The 26,281-nt window shown below is 30.7% G+C and overlaps 1 protein-coding gene across 1 annotated transcript in view; it reads left to right on the top strand.

Annotated features, from left to right (window-relative positions):
- Positions 1-24,592, top strand: part of LOC129231371 (AT-rich interactive domain-containing protein 2-like) — a 193,006-nt gene extending 168,414 nt beyond the window's left edge. The window contains 4 exon segments of the mRNA XM_054865668.1: positions 8,704-8,842; positions 15,485-15,670; positions 19,483-19,574; positions 23,501-24,592. Coding sequence (XP_054721643.1) covers positions 8,704-8,842; positions 15,485-15,670; positions 19,483-19,574; positions 23,501-23,609 — 526 coding nt within the window. The 3' untranslated portion in view covers positions 23,610-24,592.
- The last annotated feature ends 1,689 nt before the right edge of the window (positions 24,593-26,281 follow it).

Genomic DNA, 26,281 nt, shown 5'->3' with positions numbered 1-26,281 from the left:
ATATATTGCAAGTTAAATGCATGCAAGGACCTTCACAAATCGCAGTTTAGTGCCATTTCTTTCAGATCAATCAAATTTTTTTCGTATGAATTTTATCAAAAGGCTTTCAGTGCATGACATCTCTCTATAATATAAATTTTGGTACAATTCAACCCTAAAAATGTGGCACCTGCCACTCATTTCAGAAACGAATCCATTCCCTTAAATGGGAGGAGAAGGAAAAAAGGTGTCTACCATATGGATCAGTTTAGCAACATTTTGCGATATAAATGTATTCTTTGAAATAATTTCAATAAATAGGAAATAAGTCTAAGTCTATCATATTAGATTATAAAAACTATTTGTTATAATCTGAAAAGAAACAACACTCACCATATTTCAAATCACTTTAAAACAGAAAAGAAAAACACTTGAAGCAATCAAAGATGGAAGAGAAAAGTAACATGCAGTTAAGAAATTGACTATCAGAAAAGAGATGACTGTCCAGTCTGAATTTACAGTCTGAAAAATTTATTTTCTTACATTATAAGTTATTTAAATTGAGTTAGTATAGTTAGTATGCAGTAAATACATTCATCTGGAGTGAGACAATTTAATTTTCTATTGATTGTTTGCTGGGTTATGTTTCATGTTTAGTATTATTGTGAAGAATAATGTATGTAATTTTGATGATTAATACTTAAGATGCAATAATATTACTTTAGATCTTTAGAAGCATTTGAAGTAAGAAAAAAAAAAATTGCTCCTAATATATGTTCTTTATGTGAATATTTATAATTGAAATGTTTTAAGTTGCATCAATAACTGAATTTAGTTATTGAAAAAGTAAAATTGAAAAGTTTTGCACTCTTTATTGCAACTGTACTTTCGGCAATCCGTTTTTCAATTAACACCTTCATGAAAATGAGCCTTTCTGAACTAAGACGTGCCCAAATGCCATCTCATGATTGCTGGACTTACTCTGTCCACATTTGTGATTGTCAGCATCTGATCAAAAAGTATGCTATGAGTGTGTGTTTGTTTCAAACCTGCATGGGGCCAGGTATGTAAAACATCAAAGCAGCTAAATGTCCTAAAAATGAATGACTAAAGAACTGTTCTAGTGGGTGGTGCTTAGTAGTGGGTTGTTGCCCACACAGCACTAGATACATCAACCACTAAAGGCAGCAATTTAACATGAGAAACCAATACAGTAAAAACTCCTTGTTTTGTGCTTCATTTTTACACAAAAATGGTAGTTGACACATCTTTTAAATCCTTTTATCAGACAAAACTTTCTAGGTCCTTATTTCACTCCTATAGTTAAATTATAAGTTTTATTGAGAACAAAAATTTACTTATTTGACTTCTTCATATGCCAATAGTGTGCTAATACTTTGACTTTTTTTTTCATTTAAAAATCCACGCTACACTCTTTTGTTCTGTAATAACATTAAAACAAAAATTAAGTATTAATGTTTAATCCAATGAATAATAATAATAATTGTCAGCGTCACCCCATAAAGGTAACATGACTTTGTTATAAAATATGGCAGTCAACTTCGAAGGCCAGTACCAACCATAGATCTTAAAATAGAATAGATGTGCCTTCTCCCCACTTTTCTCCTCAGAGCGCGCGTCAACATCCCCCGTTGGACATCACGTGATCAAGGGACTCCCCTCACAAGAAACTGTTTCCCTTATCGAAGAGAATCACTTTGCGCCGCGATCATTTGCACAATTAAGGGAAATTAAAGCATTTAACCCATGGGTTGAATGCTTTAAGCATGAGTTAAACCCCCCTTTAAGCATGGGTTAAATTGAAGCATTTTACCCATTATTAAAGAAAAACGGAACACTCTGTCCCTCATGTAACACCTCATATTTTTCACTAAAAGTGATAATTAAAAAAGGCAACATTTTTTTTTTCATTAAGAAATCGCAAATGTATTTGTTGTACTTTTACAAAAAATGTTTTTTGTTACCTTTTTAAGTTATTACTTTTTAATGAAATGCGGGACAAAATGACAGCTTTTTCATGGAATGGTCCATTAGATATTTTCCCCATCATAACTTTTGAAGCAGGCGCACAAGCTATTTAAACAGTTTTTCAAGTGTTTTAAATACTGAGTAGAAAAAGACGTCTTCAAAAATCTTAAACAAAAATTGACCATATAAATTTTCTTTTATTTCAATCAAATTTTTCAAATACAGATAAATAGTTTCAATGCCTGCTTTTTCCCACAACTTTTGAAGCCAGTGCAACAATTTAACATAAAACCCGATCTAAAACCATAAACCAATTAGAAATACAAATGTAAATAGTATCGAATATCAACTCAATTAAATAATATTCTAATATTCGCATGCATTTCGCACCAACACTATATTAGCCAAACCAATAACTTTGGTTTGTTCCTAATTTTTAAGCAACTTCAGTGTTTTTTCTTAAGTACTCAGAAAATAAATTATTTGCAATTATAAACTACATGAATGGTCATTTGACTTCCGCCCCTCCCCAATTTTTCTTTTCTTTTTTTTTTCGTCCCACAGACTATGATAATTTTGACAATTTAAACTCGAGGGTGAAGAAAACTAGTGATTATTGTCCCTTAACAATATTAATTTTGTTACTTTCCTACTTATTGGTCTTTGTGAATTATTTTCATTGTTTGAATTGACTGCGCGATACATTCTAACGCTTAAATATTTAGTAACGATTAATTTTATAAACTTTTTAACGAGAAAATCTGCTGCTTCTGTTTCCAACATATGCTTATTTAAACTTAGAAAAAACGGAATTTGAAATTTTTCGCATAACTCTTGTGGTCTCATGAGTAACATTATATTTTTGTGGTCGATGGCTGCCATCTTGCAATAATTATTATTGGGACACATTCAAGATGTGTCCCAATAATAATTTTGGGACACATCTTGAATGTGTCCCAAAATTCTTAAATTTTATTAGGTCTATTTTTTGATTTGTTGTAGTTAAGACTGCGTTGCAGTCGTCGCAGTTCCGGACAGCAGCACTTGCCGGACAAAAAATCCAGCGTAGTCAGAAACATCATTAATATACTGCGTCATGTTAATCGAGATGATTTCTGAATTTTCCAAATCGTCGTCAAAGGAATCGGAAGAAAAGGCTTTCTTTCAAAGCATTTTTGTTATGCTTAAAATTTAATCTTATCATTTGAAGATTGTCAAAATCAGCGCAATTTGAAGAACTGGACTCTTTAATTTCCATACGAATGAATAATCTTTTTTTTTTTTTTTTTTTGCACTTCGAAATTATCCGACGATTATTGTTGAATCCCCCCTCACAACCTGATCTTACTGGAAAAAGTTTCAAGGTGATCCTGAGTAAGCTTATAAGTCATTACGCAGTTTAGAACTGGAATTCCGGCACCTACATACTTTTCATATGTTCCCAGCACACTTTTCATAGAAATTAGGAAACCTAAAAATCCAGTTTTTCGCGGACGTACTATAACTAATTTTCCATAGCTTGTTTTTAGTAATTTAATATAATGCTCGGTATCTATAGTAAATTGCTTAAAATATTCTTAATTTCGACTCAGCATGGGGACTTTTTTTGCCTTTAACAGAAAGAAAGATTTCTGTTACTCACTATGTCTTTATTTTTTAATAAAATTCATCAAACCCTCTTTCGCTAGAAAATCTCAGATTCACACATATAGAGATTTCTCACATAAGTATAATAAAAATCTTCAGACAATCCTAGACTTTTAGCGACGCTTCGCATTGTTATATCACTGCTGCCCGAGAAGAGGGAGACACGATGTCCCTTGATCACGTGATTCTCGGCAGAATCATGATGACCCCACTTTCTCCGGGCGAAATACGCTGCGCTGTAGGAGAAAGGCCTATCTATCCCTTTTAAAGATCTATGGTACCAACTTCTCTTCAATCGCTTTATTTCAGAAACAGTAAACCACCAACTTTTCACTGTTTCTCAATGAACTTTTCTGAGAACAAATTATCTTCATAAATGATGATAGTATAATTTAAATCTGAAAAATCTGTTCTTGCATTAGTTATGTTATATTCTTAATTTTCAATTGTTTCTTGATTGTATTGTGATATGATTTCCAAAGTTTGCAGGTTTTCTCTTCAGGTAAAAAACTAGGATGTTTAGACTAAAACAATATCATCCCTGACAGTTTACCTAGAAGTACAAGTAATGACCAAATACATTGCAGCACTCGCCTGGCACTTGACACAATCGTTCCTATCTCTGTAACAACGTACACTGTTTAATCTAGTCAAGAAACTTTACATATCACAATGTCACCCCGGCAGTCATAAGCATAAATTTAACTAGAAAAGTTTTCATGAAGGGTTGGCTCTACAGATGTCTTTGCTATTCACTGGTTACATTTCTCAATTTTGTTGTAATACAGTGAAACCTGTGTAAGTTGACCACTCGCGGTGCAGTACTTTGGAGGTCAACTTAGACAGGTGGTCAACTTATAAAGGGCGGTAATGTTTTTTTTGTCTTTTCTTGCACCATGTATTCATTTTTTGAGTAATTCACTCTTACTCTTTTTGTTCAACTCACTTTCATTGTTTAACATCATTGAAAGTGAAATAATTAAAAATATTATTCAAATAATTTTGTTATTTTTTCCTTGTTTTTAATTATGTTAGACACTGTAGTTTTAGAAATTCCATTGTGCCAGCTAATTTTCTCTGGCTTTCTTCAATTTCAATTAATTTTAATATTTCATACTTTTTATTAATTTCAAGTTTCTTTTTGAAGCCTTTTTATGTAAAACTTATAGCACAAAGAGCAACAAGCTCGACTCTGCGTATCCGCATTGCGAGGGGTTCGCGTCATTAAAGGGGCTAACGGCCCTAGAAATTGAAGAAAAAATAAAGAAAAACTAGTACTAAGACTTATTTACTTTACAAATAGAAACTGCTAGACACTAGGGAGGGCCCCCACATATTTTGTAGCAGAGGGGCCCAAAATGTATAGATCCGGGCCTGCTCTTTGTAGCCCAATTCCTGTGTTGCCACAACATATTGCAAATGAAAGAAAAGACTTTAAACTTTTCTACCGACACCTATTTTCATTGAACAGAGTACAAAAAGCTATCTCAAATAGAACAGCAAATGAAAATCAAGTCTGGAGAATAAAGAGTAGCATAAGCTTTATGCTGCTGTTTAAATGTTGCTGTTTAAAATGCTAGTCTGTCATCAAAGCATTAAAAACATTCTTAGAAAGCTATCAAAAGGAAAATAATAATAGTAATAATAAATAAATAAATAAATAAATAAATAAATAAATAAATAGATAATAAAATAAAATAATTTGCTGAAGAAAGTTTAAGAAAATATTCCAAGTGGTCAACTTACAAAGGGTTTTTTACAATACTCCAAACCAAATTTGGCGTACATTAGTGGTCAAGATAGACAGGTGGTCAAGATAGAGAGGTGGTCAAGTTACAGAGGTTTTCCCTCATTATATGAGATAGGACTAATTCCGTTCCTGACAAAAGCGGTCAACATAGACAGGTGGTCAACTTACAAAGGTGGTCAACTTTACAGGTTTTACTGTATTTGTAAACTTGATTGGCCTTTCTTCCCAAGTAAGGTTTTTTGGTCTGATCATATAATCCTTTTAAGGACTCAATTATGTTACCCTGCCTTTTTCAAAAATTAGGAACTCTTACTTCCTAGACATTAAGCTTTTTTTAACATTAATACTGTCATTGGTTTTGTTTTGTAACTAAAATGCTTTACTTCTATTTCTTTGGTGGGAGCAGTGATACACCCTTCTGAAACATTTTGTTAATGCTCTGTTCAGGCTGTATATTTTGTGCATGCCCAGTCAAATCCCTGTGGTTTAGTGGTAGCACTTTGTCTTTCCACACGGTAGACTTAGGTTCGATTCACTGGTTGGGCATTATTGATTCGGTCTTTCATTCTTTCAGTGAACTGAAAAATGAGTACCAAGTGTACTAAGCACTAGAGGTTCCATGTTCAGCTGACTACCCAACCAAAACATTTGCTTACACTGGGTGGGGGGATCAGTGTTTGGCAGACCACTTGACCAAACGAGCTGATGAGTGTATCACATGACTTCCTTTTACTCAAATTTAATGATAATAGTGCCTCGCCAAATGTTTGCCAAATTATAACACCACTTGAGTTTGCATTGAAATTAACAATGATTTTCCCCAAAAAAGGTGTAAAAGACCCCCTTTGGAAAATCCGAATGCAACCAAAAGGAGAGGTGCACAACTAAGGCCACATTAGGATTCTACGTACCAAATTTCAACTTTTTAGGACGTACTGTTTTTTAGTTATGCAAGATACGTACATACGGACGTCACGAGAAAACTCGTTGTAATTAACTCGGACATCGTAAAAATGGATAATTCAGGTATCTATACCTTCTTAGGCATATAACCATGTGTGGTCGGGTTTCAGAATCAATTGAATTAAAAACTCACTCCAAAAAAAAAACTGAAGTTTTTGTCGACTGTAATTAAAGATCATTTGACACATTAATTGCCGAGTCCTTTTTTGAATCAGATCACTCATAACTCTTCCCTATGCTATATTTCATGATGAGAATTAATAGAGTTTTATGCTAGATTTTTCCCCCTACAAAATATAAAGAACAACTAGCCAACCTAAGGAAAAATAAAATGTGTAAAATTATACACAATTGGACACTGAAATGTATAAAACAGTGTGCAAGTGTGTTACAAAGTTTTTGTCAGTTTATTTCGCATAACAAACACCAATACCTTTTACATTAGTGCCATAAGAACTAGGACACTGACGTCTTCTCAGATATGTTTTAATCATGTTAACAAGTTGAAAAAATGTCGTACAAATAGTCATGAAAATGTCAAGTAATATAGAAAAATGAAGTAAATACTAAAAATAAAAAGGGTGAAAGAACATTAAAGTAATCCAGTAAATTTCAAGTATAACAATAAAATTTCTATTTCAAGCACAATTAGTTTCAAGGGGTGGGACTAAAAGTGCAAGAGGTGGAAAAAGTGCCATTGTACTTTAGTTAAATATGCTTCTTATGGTGTTCAATTCAGGACATTATCAGAAAAAGGACAAAACAGAAAGGACCGATGCTAAATTATTGCTGCCCAATTGCATGCAAGTGGCTAAATTTGTATTAGACAATATTCCTTGTTCAAATGAAACATGGTTTAAAATGAGTTAATGTGCTACAAAAATATAGTGTTTGCATGACAATTGTATTAATCTGTTCAAAAATTCTTTTCATCAGCAAATTTTGTTTCAAGCATAGCAATAATTATCCATTTAAAAAGATTTTTTTTTGTAAAAATAACAATTTAAAAAAACAGTTTAAGGTTCAAATTTTAATGTGTTATATTTTTGAAGTTCCAATTATGCTAGCCATTTTTGTGAAGCTAACTTTGATTAGTAAATTAACATGCATAAATTTGAACAGCAAAGACCATCGAAATAGGCTGAATTTGCTGCCCACCAAAAGTTGGCACTGGGGCTATGGCCCTAGCTTGCTCCTTCCTTGATCCAGCACTAGCATTTTAAGATCCTCTTAGTCACATTTGTATGAGCTGCAGCTGTTATGACTAACAAGTAACCCTACCCAAGTGGGAATCACCAATTGGAATAAAACTTAGCACATCGATAGAACACTGAAAAATATTGAACCAGTGTTTTTTTAATCAGCAACAAAAACCTTTAATAGGATGAAATTTATCCCTAAATATTGGATAATTGGGATATTAGAGGGTACACTAATTCAAATAATGATAGAAAATTTGGAAAAAATAAAACTTAAGTTGACGTGTTTCAGGATTTTTCTGAGAATAGGAGTTAACCATCCTTTGCAATATTACCCTGTCATGGTGAATGACCCTGAAACTTAAATCTATCATAAGAAGCTCATGTTATATATCAACAAAAAGCTCTATTTTTTAGCTTTACAATATTTTTTTTTACTATTTTTAAATTTTCATTCTCAAATAGTTTGGAGAGAGAAGTTGCAGTGATTTGTAAGATTACACTTTTCATTTTTTTCTCACATTTTGAGTTTTTTGCAAGCCTATATTTCAAACAATTTCCAAAATAGAAATCTACAAATTGGTAGTATTATTTATCTTGTCATATTGTTGCCTCAAAGCAACAGTAGGATATCATAGTGTTATTCCTGGGATTTGGCGTCTTACTGTTGCTCTGAGACGACGACATGTGCACTAAATGCCAAGTTTTATTGAAATCGAAAATGACGAGGTCAAGAAGGTGATTTATCTGACATGGAATTGCTCATAAGCAACCAGCCGCGCAACGGGGTAAGATTGCGAGGGATGCTTTAGCCCTATAAATAGTATTTTCAGCAAAATCCTGAAAAAGGTCAGCTTTAATTTGTTTGGGGTTTTTTGTTTCAAATTTTCAACCATTGTTTGAATTTTTGCTATTAAAATTTAAAATAAAATAACATATTGAAGATATTATAGGAAAGAATTACCTTCTGATATCCTAATTATCCAATATTTAAAGGTAAATTCCACCCCATTAAAGGTGGCTGCCGATAAAAAAAATGCATTCAATATTTTAAAGTGTTTTATAGATGTGCAAAGTTATTTCAGTCGGTAATTCACATTTGATTAGGGTAACTTGTAAGTGTATAAATGCTTATGCATTGTGTTCATTGCATTCATTTTTTTCTCTCTTTTTTAGGAAGTTTGCTAATCCTGGTTCTGTGTTTCTTCATGCAAGTAAAATTCATGCCCCTTTGTGCAATGATGACATGATCTGTTTATGGGAAGGTTGTGACTCAATGAAAAGGAGGCGATTTTCATTACTTACTCATTTACAGGTGATTTTACTGGGTTTTGTTTAAATCAATCATTAAATTTAATAGTAACTACAGTATGAGATCCAAAAACTTTGGTATTCCAAAATTCATGAGACCAGAAACCTGGAATTGTTTTCCTTACGTATACACCCCCCCCCCCCCTTTTTTAAATGTTCAAAATTGTTAATGATCCGCTATTACCTGTTGAAAACTACTTTCTGTTCAGCTTATTTCTAAGTTTCTTTGATGCCACGTGCCATGCGTAAATTAGTGTGTTGCTGTAATTTTACAGCAATCTTTTAACCTTTCATTTAGTGATAATTATTTCTTCCTCCCACAAGTACCAATACAAAGCCTACTGAACAAATGTACAAAGCTATTTTTAGTATAAATATGATTGATTTATTGCATCAATCAACACAAATAATAAAAAGCAACATCCATAAACTATATGCTGCTGCAAATTATTTCCAACTTTTATTTTAGCATAATGACATATAATTTCATTCAGATTGATCAAAAAATAAAAGAACAGGGAAAACATGACAAATACCACACAACAAGAGATTTGTCACTATTTTTTTGAGTCATAATTCAAAATACGGAAAGTTCACAGTCCCGAGCATTCCAAATTTGAGGTCCCATACTGTAGTAAATTAAATAAACTATTTTTTGACAACTATGTGACGAATTGGCTGCTGTAAAAAGTTTTGTATTTTGATTCAAATTAATTTCAGGATGTAGAAAGCAGTTTTTTTTTTCTTTCATTCAGGGAATGAAATACCTTTTTTAGAATCTGTTTTATTCTAATAAAACTGCATTTATTAATTTGTGTATTTTCACATCTAAGCAATATTGAATTCTTTTATTTATTCAAACAGTGTGTTTAGTTTCTAGTTTCAGAATGTATAGTTATGTTTCCTTATTTCCAAATATGTTACAATGCAGCAATTTAGTGTGAATCGTATATTGACATAACATATGAAAAACATTAATTTTGTACCATACTATAGTTTTTACAGCTACACTATGACACTTAAGTACAATGTAGGAATAAAATATTATGAAATGATTTATTGATTTATGCATTATATTCTTGAGTTATTTCATCAGATCAATGAGTTTGATGAGCAAGTTTGGAAACAAAATTGAAATGAGTAGCAGATTATAAAATTTTCTCTCTATACAAATGGGAATAGTTTCAAGCAGTGGTTGGAAAAAAAACACTTTTTTTTTTTTTTTTTTTTGCAGCGAACTACAAAATTGAAATGAGTCGAGAAAAATTGAAATGAGAAGCAGATTATGAAATTTTCTCTCTATACAAATGAGAATAATTTCAAGCAGTGGTTGGAAAAACTACATTTTTTTTTGTAGCGAACTACAACTACTTTTTTGCAAATGTAGTTAGCTACAACTACTTTTTTTTAATGTAGCAACTACAAACTAGAAGTTGCTGCTTCGCTACCTTTCAAAAAACAAGTAAATAGAAAGCATACACCCTTAACTAGGCTGTCCCACAAAAAATTAAAGTTGATTTTTCAAGTCGCATACCCTCTTATATATTTCCTCTTATGTCAAAACAATTGTGAAAAAAGTTTCATTTTGAACAATGGCAATCCGTGCCAACTTGCATCTGAAAATGTAAACCATGCTTGGCCAATTTATTAGGAAAAAAAAAACATACTTTTAAAACTCGAAATTTTCGTTGATAAATGTTGCCCCTCTCTAAATCCCACTCCCCACATGTACCACAAAAACATTTATTCAAATTAAAAAAACATTTACATATCCCACATTTGGCCTAAAATTTATAATTTTCTTCCAAAAATTGATTATTTTCTCTTTATCTTTAAAAAAATTACATATAAATTTAAATAAAATATCAAGTTCAAAAATTAATAGCTGACTTATTTTCAGATCAGCATTTGCAAATGAATAATAAAAAAAATATATATTAAAACGAAAAATTTAACTTAACCTTGAAAAAAATCCATATCTTTAAGTGCTATAAGACTTAAATATTGTAATAGAGCAAAAATTTGTATTTAACACTACGAGTAGTTATCTGCTTTACTCTGTTTATATTTTTCAGCTTGAAAATTTCGTTTTAGATTTACCTTTCAAAAATATGTATCGAAATAAATAGATGTTTTCAAGAAGATTATAAATTTTAGGCTAAGTGTGGGATACCATAGGAGCAACCTTTTATCAACAGAAATTTTGAGTTTCTAAAAAAATTTTTTTTTAATTTAGCCTAGCATTACTAGTGCTGGTTCACACCTTCAGAGGGAAGTCTGCACTGGATGTGGTTGTTCAAATTACATAAAACATTTTTTTACAATTGTTTTGACATAAAAGGAAAAATATAAGAGGGTGTGCGACTTGAAAAATCAACTTTTGATTTTTTTGGGACACCCTAATACACACACGCACCGTAAGAGGATTAAACGAGAAAAGGTTTAGATAGATAAATTAGCTCATCTGAAGATGGAATATTACTTAGAATGATCTATTATTTCTTTTTTTCCCCACAAATGTCCGTTGTCATACCCTTACATAAGAGTATGTAATGCTTTTTTTTATTGTAAGCCGGCAAGGGCACTTCAATATCATCCTCTTTTTTAACATTTACAGTAGCTACTTTATTTGGTGATTACTGTAAAAGCACTTATTTTCGCGGGACTTTAATTTTCACAATTTTCGCCTACCCATCCTAATCACGAAAATCTAAGCCTCACAAAATATTTCTTATTTTTCTACTTTTGGTATGTTCATATAAAATTCACAAAATTTGACCTCGCGAAATCACTGATATCTTCGTTTTTGTGTAAACAAGTGCTTTGACAGTATTGGAACAAGTCTCTTTGAAATCTAAAACGTTCATCCAAGGGACATTCTTCGGCAGCTAGAAAAAACAAAGGAGTTACTAAATTGATGGTTATTGCTAGTTCACATACTTCTCTTTTAAGTCAAGCTCTAGTCAATACAATTATTGGCGAAGTAGGAATAAAACGATGGCAAACAAAAATAATGGCGGCAAACAGAACGCTTGGGGACTAAATGATATGCCTGAAGTCGGCTCGTATTTTTATTATGAAACTTATTTCTCATTTACATCCGCTGACGCACTTTTGTAAAATTTACGCTAAGTCAAATTCGTTTGAACCTCGAATTTTTCAAAAAGTTTATTTAAAAGTAGTTTCTTGAAATCGCTACAAAAATATATTTTTTTGTATTGAACTACTCACTACACTACTTTTTTAAAAAAGTAATGCACTACACTACAAACTACTAAAAAACATAGCGTCAGTAAACAGTAGCGCCGCTACTTGTAGCGTGTTACTTCCAACCACTGGTTTCAAGCATATTAATTATGTCAAGATAATCATTAGCTACTTAGTTTACATGGTTTGTACGTTTTAAAGCACTATATAAAGTTTCATTTTCAAGTGCTTTTGCCAACAATCAAGCTTGTTCTTCGTTGGAAATTGTGAGCAGTATTTGAAATTTCAATCCTTTTGAATCTTGTAAATTATTTTATAATTCGTATTTATTTTAGCAGTTTATTTGTTTTTAAAAATTTGATTTAAGTTGTAAAATAATTGACCACAGCATTTGACGCCATTATTTGCTGAATCTGCTGCTCAAAATAGACTCTGAATCAGGCTGAAATCCTTATATTAGATAGCCAACTTTGTGGACATTAAAGACTCAAAAATCATGACTTGTATAAAACCAACAAGCATTGGGAAGAAAGTGGAAAATTTTTTAAATGAATGTTGAAATTTTTCAAATTATTAATTGTACTACATCAGTATTTCATAAAGACTATAAGTTACTTTCTCTGTCATAATCTTCGACAATACTGCTTTGTACTTGTTGCCAAAAACAATAGTAATTATAAAGTTAATTTTATTAATATAGTTAACAAAATAAGGCTGAACTTATGCAAGCATAGATTTGTGTATTTTTTGACATTTGAAACTTTTCAAACCATGCAGTTTTCAAAGCTTTGTTTGGTTCAAGTCATTAGTTTAAAGCATTTTTCAAAGCTTTTTTTCCCCCACTATATACTTGTTCAAAATAGTTTTTAAGGTCGAGTGTACAAACTCACAATATTTAGAGCAGATTTGTGGTAAATATAAGATATTCTCTTTTTATGCTAAAACTAAACCCTGCACATTAATGTTAAAGCCAAAGTTTGTTTTTCCTTTAAATGAGAATAGGTGAATAGATTTTAAATTTCAAAAAGTTTCACCTGAAATAAATTTTCAAATTTAAGTTTAAAATTTGAGAGAAGAAACAGGTGATAAAGAGCTTTATACTAATAGCTTTTCAATACCCTCTAAATATTTCTCCTTCTCTCGCTTTTAAATAAAATTTTATTGGCTACTTTTGAATTAACCTAAAAGGCAGGGCTTGAAAATTATATTGCCCAAAATGTCCGGGGCATGTAAAAATTCCGATTGGGCATGAATCTTTTACCCTTACATGCCCAGCTGGGCATGTAATAATTAAAATTTTTAAATTAAGTATTTTTAATTTTAATGACTTATTATGTACTATTTGTTTAAACTTTTTTTATGTTGTATATTGAAATAGTTCTTGATTCAGATATAAAGCTGTGAAATTAATTTTTTGTGTGATTAATGCTAGACAGCAAATTCAAATATTTTTATTATTATACAATTGAAAAAAACCTGTGCATGTAAAAGTTTATTCGGACATGTACCTTTTAGACAAACATGCCTGGTAGGACATGTAAAGATTTTTCTAGTCCTGCTAAAAGATACTAAGATTAACTGCAATTTTTGAGTGATGTGATCAAGAAATGATATACAGGTGTCCCTCGTATAACATGGTTTCAATATTGCACAGTACCAAAAAGATTATTACAGCACAGTTTCGATATTACAGTTTTAATTTGAGGTATATAAAATTAAATTGTATTGTTTATAACAACTTTAATTTTGAATTAGTGGCTCATTGTGTGTTTTGGTTGCCAGTTTTCGTTTGTATGTTCGATTGAGCCGAAATTTCAGCCATTATAAAATTTGCACCTTAAGACTTGGTTTGATATAACACAGTACACATCCCTTGATTCACATTATTTCTAAGTCTCGTATAACACGGTTTCAATACAACACGGTACATAGTGGCATGATATTTACTATGTACATGATTAATTAGTTTAAAAAATAAGTTGTTAGTTGTTTAAAAAATAACAATTTGAGTACTTGAAAACTGACTGTTAATCGTTTTGTTGTATTCAGGGTGCAAGCAATTGTATTTAGAAAGTGCACTACTATATTTATGCTAAAAACTCATTATAGAAAATTCTTTTCTAAATATGTTTTAATCAAACTTATCAGAATTATGCTTTTGCAATTGAGAATAGACTACTTTGATGAGTGTATTGGTCTAATATACTTACTGTTACAAAACCTTGGGAAACAAACCCATGCATGATTTATACCTTAATTGTTCTCTTGTTTAGTATACTTACGTAGTGCACCATGACTTCCTTTTTGAAAACTTAGTATAGCAAACCAAGAGTAAACCAGCATATTTATACCAGCACACTTTTATACCTAACCAGCACAGAACAAAAAAAAAAATTGTTTTTCAAACAATGTTGCAAACATAACATACCCTCCCGTACCCAACTTTTCCTCACTGGGGAAAAACCAAAATAGAAAAAATAACATTTCTACACTCTGACATAGTGTACATAATGTGTTGAGTGTTCTACATTCACACACAAAATTCTTCCATGGTTTTCTGCTTTTTATCTTTTTTTTTTTGGATTGCTCATACTTCTTTGCTTTGAAATAGAGTGGTTACTGCTAAGTTTCAGATAGTTATAAAAAGTGGGCCACAATATGAATGAAAATGAAAACTCTTTAAAAGTCGAATATACCATATTAATAGAAGAGATGATTGCCAGGTATGACATAGTGAAAATGGTCAAAATGAATTCTATTTTTTCTTAATAATAAAAAAGATTTGTAACAGTTGTTTGTTTTGGATCTTGTTACAATCCAGTGCTATTTGAGTTAAAATACTATTTTAAACATTTGTAATCTGTTGAGTCTTTATTAAATGGTTCTGATTTGGAGTTTATTGTTAAGTATGAGATAACCTAAATACATTACAAAACTTGTTACTTAGACAAGATTTTTTAAATTAAGATCTGAAATATATATTTATATTTTGGCTTGCAGTATTCCTACCCCACACACTACAAGCATAACTAAAAAACGAAAATACACTTACTGCATTAAAAATAAATCCTTTTTTTGGGGACTCCCCCCCCCCTTTTTGAAATCTCATACCTGTACATTGTTATTTTAAAATATTAGGTAATAGCTCTTTGTGCCAACGTTACATACCTGGTCTCTTAATTTCAAACATTCCTTGTACTGTGCAAACTAATTGAAAACTTTGCAAAGTTTATAAAATTTTCATTTAAAAGTTTTTGCCTAGATATTGGCTTTTTTACTAAATTTGTTGGAACAGTTTAACCTTAATTACTTTCAAAACATGTGATGTGTTTCTAGAGTAAAAATACATTCACATGCCATCATTTTCTGCTGTAAAATATATTTTTTTTTACTTAAAAAAAATCTGGATTGTTTTTTAAGCTTGATTATGTGTTTGTAGGACTGGCATTGCAATGAAAGGGTTCTGCATACGCAAGCTTTGCGGAGGAAACAAATATCTCAGCAAGGCAAAACGTCCATAGCACCTCCACAAATGCCTCCACCACATCCTGGATATGCCCCTGATGCTGCTCTTTTGGCAATTAGGCGGCATGCTCTTCAGTATATCAATCCTAAAGAACTTTCTGTAAGTAAATTAATTTCTTTCTTTTTTTTAAACCCTAAATCAGATTAAAATCCATTCTTTTTTTTTTCTTCATCAAAATGTTTTACTCTGAGTAAAGTACTTAATCATCATTCTCAAAAAGTCATTGTGTTCAAACTTAATGAATCTATAATTTTGTTGTAAATTCTCACCTCTTACTAATACGCATTCAAGAATATTTCAATAATTATTTGCAAGATTGCTATGTTTTTCAGTAGCTGCACATGTGAATAGTGATTTATATTGCAAAAAGAAGAGCTCATTTCAGCTTCCAAAGACAACAATTTTACCCCTGTTTTTGGCTTATTAGTCTGGAATAGCCATAACAGAGCTGAATGCAGGATACCTTACAAAAAACTGAGTATATCTTTACACTGGTAGCTAAAAATATTTCACCACATCAAATAAGAAGAATACAAAAACCTATCTCTTCATGTGTAGAATTTTGTTTATTAAATTCATCAGTTGGAACAAGGGAACTAGTCCGGTCTTTGTTCGCTTGTTTGTTTTATGTGTATCACTTTTACTAGTTACGTTTGCTTAAATTGTTTTTTAGTTATAATAGTAGCTGAGTTAGTTACATTTCACTTTGATTTGAATGTTTTGAAATTGTTCAAAGAATAGATCAGATGGTTGCAATTTAATTCTCACAAAACCCTAATTTAGATATCCTTATGAAAAATTAATGTTTTTTTTTTGGGGGGGGGGGGAGGGAAAATGTCATCCCCTGAGTCATGGATTTCAAATCTCAAAATGTAGCAGATATCCTGTAGGTAATTAGCCTTAAATAGAAGTTTTTGCTCTCATACAATGTCGAATTCTCCCACATAGTACTCAAAGATATGTATTTATTTCAAGTTTATAAGTTATTATTTTTATTTTTAAATATATTATTTTCTTATTCATTTGCAAATGTTAATCTGAAGATGTGTTTGCTATTAATTTTTAAACTTGAGATTTTATTTAAATTTATATATAATTTTTTTTGAAGGTAAATAGAAAAAAAATCATTTTTGAGGGGAAAATTATAAATTTTAGGTCTCCTGATAGGCACCTAAATATTTTAAAATTTTTATAAATACTTCTTTGGTACTTGTGGCGCTATTGGGGCAACGTTTTATCAACATAAAATTAAAAACTTCCAAAAATAGCTTTTTTCTGATTCAACCTAATCACAGTACTGGTTCATACTTTCAGATGCAAGTCAGCACAGGTTGCTATTCTTCAAATTATATGAACCTTTTTTATAATTGATTTGACATAAAAGAAAAAACAAGAGGGTGTGCAACTTGAAAAATGGGCTTTAATTTTTTTTGGGAGGGGGGATGCCCTATTGTATATCTATTAAAGGAAAAACATTTTTAACAGTTAAAGATTCTTTCTATTATCTGTAAATCAAAGGCTTTCACTTTTATAAAACTTCATTAACTGCTTACGAGGGCTGTGTCACCAGTAATCGTTAAGTCGCATAAAATATGCATTTGAATAGAGGCAAAATATTTCACGACAAAACTAATCAAAATGAACTTGGTGTCAGAATAAATTGAATTTTTTGGTTGCTCATACATTTTTACTTACATAAATATATAGACATATCTCGGAACACCTTTGAAATGGATTCCTAGGTGATTGAAATTTGTGGAAAAATTTTTTTCCTGTACTTTGGACAGTACTTAAGGAAGGACAGTACCTTGGATGTAAAAGATTTGTACTTCCTTTTGTCATCCAAGCAGTGTAAAATTGTAATTGCTAAGAATTTTCTTAACAATCCAAGTTGTCAGTAGTCTAAGGTGATGTTAACCACAATTACCTCAGATTTTCGGGACTCTATTGTTCTTTTAAATCAACTAAGGGTACCACAGGGGGTACCCAAGGGTACTAAGTCTGTTTCATATTAAGGAGTTTTCTGTTGAAATATGATACTTGTTTTGCATTTTTCAATAGTGTTAATATGTGCCCATGCTTGTTCACATGTGTCCCCCCCCCCATGGGGACACATGTAAACAATTGAAAACATTTTTTTAAAATTACATAAAGTGAAGAAATATTTTTTTTTTAAATCTGAAATTCCTGGGCTCAAAATAAATAAATAAATAAATAAATAAATAAAGAATATTCAAAAATAGGACACATTTGCTCTGAAAAATTGATAATACTTTTTGAGAAATTAAGAAATGAAAAGAATGAATTTCACATGTGCCCCCCTTTCCCCTGCAATTCATTTTTTATAAACATCTTACCATAAAAAGCTTGTGAAGCATTTTTAATTAAGAAATTTTTATGTACTGAAAAAAGTTGACAAACTAATATTTTGTCCCGGATTGGTTGTTTATAATTTTTATTTTGCTGCTATCAGTTTGTAAATTTATTTTTAATTACTGTTATGTTATTGTTAATTATTATTATTTTTTTAAATTTTTAAATTCTTTTGTTACTAAAAAGTTGGCCAACAATTTAGTGTTATATAGTATTTGCAAGAAGAAAAAAGACAAAATATTTCTCTTTAACAGAAAACTGAAGTTTAAAATAATTTTAAAATAATTATCATACTCTGTGTGAAGCTTAAACGCACTATATAACAAGAATCAACTCAAAATAATAAAATATTCTATAATTGTTTAGGCTTATAATATTTTTATTTGTTGATCCAGCGATTAGAACATGCTACGAAACTTTAAAACTTGACATTGTACAGAGTTAAATAGTTCAGAAAAAAATATTTCCTTTTTGAGAGTTACCATACAATTCAAACTGATAAAATGTGGGTTACCTTCAATGCAATTGGTATATACGTATATGAGGGTGGTTCAAAAATACATGTAAAAAAAAGTTTCTCCTAGATAACAGGTGGAAGAATTTTAGTCTCCTATCTCGACTGAAAGAGGGTGCTCAACCCCCTTCCCCAAACATGGGGATGGGGATTAAAAAAATACATTGAATTGAAAAAACAATGCTAAATATTGTAATATACACAAACAGTATGCATTTACATTGCAAAAAAATAAGTATTTATAAAAACAACAGCTTTGGAAATGAAATGTTTCTAAATTTGTGACATTTTCTATGCTATGACTAATGTTAAATTAAGGGGTCATTGAGCACCCTCTTAAAATTTGAGTAAGAAGCTAAAACTTTTACAGCATAATACTTTTAGTAAGTCTAAAAAAAAGGAAGGGGGTGCCCTGGACTCTAGCTGGTAAAAAGGTTTTTGGACCACCCTAACGTTTATGTTTTATATTAAAGAGTTTTTCGTTGAAATGTGATGTTTGTTCTATATTTTTCAATTGTGTTCATATGTGCCCCAGGCTTGTTTACATGTGTCCCCCTATAGGGGCACATGTGAACAATTGAAGACATTTTTTTTTAATTCCATGAAGTAAAGAAATAATTTTTTCAAAAATCTGCAAAAATTCCATGGCACGCAGAAAAGACTAGTCTATCATTGGGATACTTTCGCTCTGAGAAATAGATAATATTTTTTATGAAATTAATAAATTTAAAAAATTATTCATATGTGCCCCCTTTTTCCCTACATAATTCATTTTTTATAAACATCTCGCCGTAAAAAGCTTGTTCAGCATTTTTAATTAAGAAATTTTTATGTACTGAAAAAAAAAAAAAACGAACAAAATGATATTTTATCCCGCGGCGGTTTTTCCTGGCGTGGAAAAAGCTGGATAACTTTCTGCATATGAGTGGTAGGTGTTTCATAGTAATATCTTGTAGTGCTTCTTAAATTAACACTAATACTGTATGTGTTGTCTTGTATTTATTCATTCTTTTCTCCATTACAGGAAGAGAAAGAAAGTGCTTTGACTAAAAGCATTCGTTTAACAAGTGCCCTCATTTTAAGGAATTTAGTGACTCACAGTTCCCTGGCAAGGACGTAAGTACTTTTTGGGCTCTTATTTATATTATGTAAATGCTAAATAATTTTTTTAAGTAGTCAAGATATGTTCTTTTTCAATAGATATTATCATCTTTCTATAAAAAGGTTAATCTAATTTTGATGAATGACTTTAATTAATCTTTATAATATTCTGGATTTATGTTTAATATATTTTATTATGAAACTAGAAATTGCATCATAACAATATAAAGAATTGACTGAACTATGTTCAGGGTGTTCACGAACCTCGAAAGTCGGGGGAAATCATGGAAAGTCATGGATTTCGAGTATGTGGATGTGATTGAAAATGGTCATGGGAAGTCATAATTTTCAGCCAAAAATGCTCAAAAATTATAGAAACTGACAACTGGTCATCGATTTTATCGTGCAGAGTGATTCATGATAAAAATGGATTGTTTGAGAATGATCCCTTACGATTCGTGGCCTACCCAAGAATCATTGGAATTTGGCTACTTAGATCACTGATAACTTTTTTTTTATTTTAAAGAAATCCAGCTGGAATTTTATTATGAGTTGCAGGATCTATCCTCGTTTCGGATTATGAAGGTTATAAATTGCTATCTTTCGCGCATGCACAGTGAAAATTTAATTGCTTTAAACGTTCATATTTCATTAAATTTTTAATCTTTTAATTTCAAATTTTATTATTATGTTTCTCTTGTATGCTATTAAATATTCTGAAAGTTTGGTAAGGTTTAACGAAAAACTCTGCATGTATGAGCCAAAAACCTTTAACTAAAATTAGTATTTTTGAAAGAAATGCTTATATCTGCGTGGGTATTAGAGATACTTTCGCGAAAATATAAAAATATATAAATTGTACATAGTTTGTTAACTTATTTCTAAAATTTACAGCTTATTCCCAGCTATTTACAATGAAGGATTATAAAAAAAACTTATTTTTTTCACAATTTGTTGCTGGTCCCCTAAATGAATAGTAGATTCAATTTTTATGGGAAAATGATAGCTGGAGTATACCTTATATGTGAAAAAAATCACAGAGCAATTGGTATCTTATTTCGGCAAAAATACATAAAAATGTGAATTTTTGAAAGTGTCCTAATACTTTTGGTCATATAGTGTATATATATGATATATATAAATAGTGAAAAGTTACACACACCCTTATCCACATCAATGTTTTCTGTTAAATAAGAAAATCGGGGGAAAAATTCAATAAAAGAATAATTGAAAACCATTGATTTATAAATTAATTTCTAAGTGAGCTGGGTAATAAATGCTCGGGTTTGAACCTGAGACCCTAGGGTTGCTAGCCAGGTGCTTTACCGAATTAGCTTTTTGGGCAACAAAAGCTCGAGCTGTTGATGCAACAAAAAATGCATCATAATTATTATTGATTTAATTTCAATTTATTGCAGCTCCATTCATATTAATCATAGCATGGTGTTACATAGCCTGTAGCCTTCTGCAATAAATGGACTATTCAACACAAAACGAAATTTTCCATTAGAACCAGTTTCTGAGATTAGCGGGTTCAAACAAACTCTTCAGCTTTATATTATTAGTCTAGATTTATTTATTGAAATTTTGCTTTACTTTATTTTAAATAACTAAAAAAAATTAAGAGAGAATTTAATGTTAAAAAGATTTTAATATTAATTTTTACAAATAATTTAATTTTATTTCTAAAATCCACAGGGTGAGACTGCACCGCTTTGCAGCCCCTGACAGTGCTCATATACATTAACATGAGATTAATATTTTTGGTGATGTATTTGTAGTTTTTTAAAGGTGTTTTGTAGTTTGTCCTTGTTGATTTAATTAAATTTTATTTTTAAAAGCCAGGTTTTAAGAAGGCACCTCCTACCGGCCCTCTTGGAAATTAACCTGAGGAATTTTTGTTGATATATTTTGTAGTTTTTGAAGTATTTTGCAGTTAGTCTCTTCTTAACTAATGAAAAAAATTTTTTGAAGCCAGTGGCTTTATTTAAAGTTTTTTAAATAAATTGATTTTTTTTTTAAAATTTAGTTTCATTTTGGCCACTATTGGGAATATTAAGAGAGTTAACCATTGAATCACATTAAATATATTTTCATTATTGGGAAATGAATCTGCATAAAGTGTTTCTTTGCTTACTCCAAGGCACTATTATCATTAAATTGGCGTAAAAGGAAGTCATGTGATGCACACATCAGCTCGTTTAATTTGGCATCACCCCAATTTGGGAAAAATACTTTTCAAATACAAAAATTCCTTTACCATTTTTATCACATGTTCAGAAATTTTTTTCTTCAAACCAAGTTTTATATGTAAGGGCAGAAGAATCATTTTCTTGCGGAATAAGAGGTGAATTTAAAAATTAAGTGTTGCCACTTCCGAAACTTGCAGTAATTTTAATTGAAATAAAATATTCCATTAAACAACAACTGTCGTAGATGGTATCTTTCACCGTATCCTATTCTAGCAGGCTGTTTTCTTCTTCTAATTATTGAAATAAATATGGAATTAGTTTCATCACATTATAAACGAGGGTGCATGAAAATGTCATGGAGGCTATACTAAAAAAAATGTAATATGTTTGATACCCTTATCATTTGGCAATTTTAGACACAATTAAATAAGTAATTCAATGCACGTACGTGATAGTATTCATGTTAAAGCTTGACCATGAAAAGAAGGCAGATGACCTGGAAGCAAAACTTCATTTGTAATAGGTAAAATCTGCCAGAAAGTACCGACTAGTAAGAGACATGGTGTCACTAATCCTATCTATTCCAAAATAATAACTAACAACCTATTACAATTGATACAGATGATGTTTTTGCTTCAAGGTCATTCGCCTTCTTTTCGTGGTCAAGATATAGAAAACTCTGGTCACACAGTAATATTGAAAATTGAAACTGAGAACCATTACCCTGTATACTTCACAAAGCGTGCTCGAAAATAGCATTAAATGGCTCTTTCTACTCGAAATAATTATCCAATTTTCTTAATTTAGGTCCCATTCGAAGGTTTGCGAAAAATATCCCTGAAGTTGTTTTCCTTCCTTCGAATTTCCAAAAAAAAAAAAAAACTAACGCTAAAATCACTGGAAAAAAAAGTTATGAGCATTTTTAAGCCTAATGGAACATGCATATCTAATCTTAAATTTATCACTTGCCAACGAGCCGAGTTTAAATTAGCGTGAATAAAACCATTCAAAAAAGAGGTAAACTTTTCCCCTCTTGATTTTTTTTTGGCCCTTTTTTTTTCCTTTTTTACTGCCAACAGAAGATAATCAAGGATTTTAGTTGTATTAATGGGGGGTTACGTTTCATTTATTTGGGACTTTTAGATTTGTCGTGAACAAAATTTAAGAATCATTATTTTGACGGGAAATTTTAGTTTTTTTTTTTTTTCTATTATTTAGGGCAAACTGTTGAACATGCATCATTTGAAGCATTTTTTTTTCAAAGTAGACTGTACAAAGCCGGGCAACACAGCTAGTATATTTATAAAATATCTGTGACTGTGGTTAATTGATTCATGAATTTCAGTTCAAAATTTGTATCGTGTAACGGTATCTGCTCATGATGTTCTTATACTGAATATATGCATTATTTTTTTTACTGGAGCTCCTTATTTATTTATTGATATTTTCTCTGATCCAATATGTTTTAATTTGTCTAAAAAAACATTTTCTATTTTAAATGGAATTACTAATTGATACAGATTATAAACAAATGGAATACAGAATTCATGTGTATTCCATTTGTTTGTAGAAACCTGTTAGCTATAAGCAAATGGAAAAATTAAACAATTAAACATGAATTAAATGCTAAATAAAATAATGTAGGTGTCATAGGTATTATATAAAGAGTTTTTATATGAAATACTTGAACTGTTAATTTGAAGTGTTATTTCACTATGGTTTTTCAATTTTTAAATATTGTATTTGTAGGTATGTGAGGAGATTTGAACCAGAATTAGCATACCTTGCCATGTCTCCTGTTGAATCAGCAAGAACAATAGCACAGTGCCTATCCCAACTATCTAGGCCTCATGATTGAAAATCAATTCCATAATGTTATTCCTCCTTGTGCCATGCAGTCTTTCTTCTAACTGGTGGATGAAAGCACTTAGTTCGATGATACTCAGTGTAGATACTCCCTTTGTGAAGAGCAACATCTTGGCATATCATGTGCAAAATGCAATGGTGATCAATGCTACTACAAAGGTTAAATTTGAAAATGAATTTGTCACAGAGTATTTAATGTTCTATCATTGTATTTAAAGATCATCAAGTTGTACACAAGACCTTTCCTATATTTTGAGTTTAAAATGCCTGTGGGCTTTAAAGTGTGAATTTTATATAGACTTATAGAAAGATTCTTATATTGTTGAAAATGAGAGGTGTACTGAATCAAATTTGTCTGCTTAATGAGTGCGATGATTTTAAACATTAAAAATGTATCAGGACCAAAACTCCAGGCAAATCGCAACATAGTTGTTGATTGTAACTGAAGTGTTTTACTGAAGTATATTTCATTATGGTCTTACTAGTAAGATCAATGTATTTAAATGATTTTAGGTGCTGCTACTGTACCATGTACATTACAAATGAATAATACTCGCCATTTTCACCCTAGAAGGAAATTTCACCCTGTGAATATCATAAAAAAAGCGAAGCCATTCTTTCAATAAAGCATTTTGATTGAAATACATGCATTGGCATTCCACATTATTCATGTTTCATTATTTAAGTTTTATTTTTTTAGTGTTCATTTAAAATCTATTTATTAGTATTTGTAAAATAATCATTGCAAAAATTTCTTTTAACTCGACATTTTATGTTTATTTCATTTGAAAATACACATTTTGCAGCGCATCTTGAAAATCCAAAACCAAGCTTTATCAGTGGGCTTTCACGGCAGATCATTGTCTATTTAAAACAACTTGTTCATAAGAACTTTGCATTTTATGATTGTCATTTTTTATGAAGCTGGAAGAATTGCAGCTTGTCTGTTTTAATGTGTAATGTTCGAAATAAACAATACCCTTAGGAAGTGTTTTCTTCATTTACTTATTTTTTGTTTAATACACTTATTCTAATGTAAAAGAAATCCTTTATAAAATAAGCTGAAATTACCTTACCCTTCATTTACTAGACAAACCAAATCCCATCAGTAGTTTTGTTTTTTAAAGGCCTTTAAATTTAGCAAAACTTTGATGTTCAATTTAGTATCATTCATTTGTCAAAACGGTAGAAATCAAAACAGCAAATTTTAGAAAAAAAAGGCTTTTTTTTTAAAATTTGGTTGAGACACAAAGTTATGAGACTTTGCCGAGCCAAGAAAAAGAGAAACTTTAAAAAATCTGTAAATAATCTGAAGAACGGAGTTCAATCTGTAGCCTTTTGGCAGAATGTGATCCACTAATGCATATTTTAAAGCTCAGTGGGAACAGTACTACATTTTCTTGCAGTTATACTAAACGAATAATCTGAAAGGGAATCCCAATAATTGTTCAAGCTAAATCATTTGCTGTAGTTTATGATATCTTCATGAATTATCTGGATTTTGACTTTAAACCAGTGTTGCCCAATGTAGATCACATGTCTGCTAGAGACCCTTTTTTAAGAGGTAATCAAAGAATGAGTTAATTGTTTTGATTTTCAGTGAGTTTCATTTTTACACTTTTTTTCTTTTCTGTTTCGGAGTTTAATTAAAACCATATTAATGATCCATTAGGGTTTTACCGCATGAAAATGCATTTATATATTGACTAATACTAATAATGTATCGCTGCCTTAGTTCAATGCTGAGACATGACAGAAAATGCTGTTTTTGATTAAATGCATTTAAACATTTTCTGTGCTGAAATTCAGGAAATTTGCCAAGGAAATTGAAATCAGAAAGTGAACAAACTGAAATTCAACATATCAGTATGAAACTAGATAAAGTAAGAATTACTCTATACATCTACATAGAAATTTCAAAATCTCAAGTTTTAAAATGATATTGAACTAAATCCCCAATTTGCTATTAAATTTCAAAAATAGCACAAAATAAAACAAGGTTCAAACATGCACTAAAGAATATAGACTAATTTCAGCTCAGAGTGATTACTTTGAAACACATAATCTTGATAACAATTAACAAATCATGAAGTTAGATAAATTTACTAATTTAAGCTACACATACTGAGTTTCAAAATAAAACTTATTAGACGATTTTTTTTTGTTACTGTCAATATTTCCATCAAAATTTTTAAAAAATATATATTTTTTAATATAGTCATTGTCTAAATTGTCTATTTTGAAATTGCACATAACAATTTTCTTTAAAAGTCATTGAAATGGTGTTGTACTCCACGTTTTAACACTTTTATTAAATGTATTTCTCATTTCCGCATGTGTAAGAGATGACTTAACATGAAGGCATTCTTCTTCTGACTCATCAGTTTTTCTACAACACCATGGCAGCCTTCTGATTATGTTAATGTGGAAGCAACAGGGATAATATGAGACAGTGAGAAGTGAAGGAATGTTTGGCAAAATTAAAAATTTGGAGATAACCAGTACAAATGGTGTTAGAACCTCTCCTTTGTCTTGGCGTAAGTGATAGTATTAGTAGCCCTAGTAGGTGCTGCTTGTCCCTTTGCTTCTCCATGCCTCATATAATCAATTTCCGTCCATTTCTCAAACTCTTGAGATGTCGTATTTGAGAAAGATTTTTCTATG

Source organism: Uloborus diversus, chromosome 10, assembly GCF_026930045.1.
Source record: "Uloborus diversus isolate 005 chromosome 10, Udiv.v.3.1, whole genome shotgun sequence".
Taxonomy (NCBI): domain Eukaryota; kingdom Metazoa; phylum Arthropoda; class Arachnida; order Araneae; family Uloboridae; genus Uloborus; species Uloborus diversus.
The sequence above is the reverse complement of the archived record's forward strand: the minus strand, read 5'-3'. Positions and strand labels throughout refer to the sequence as shown.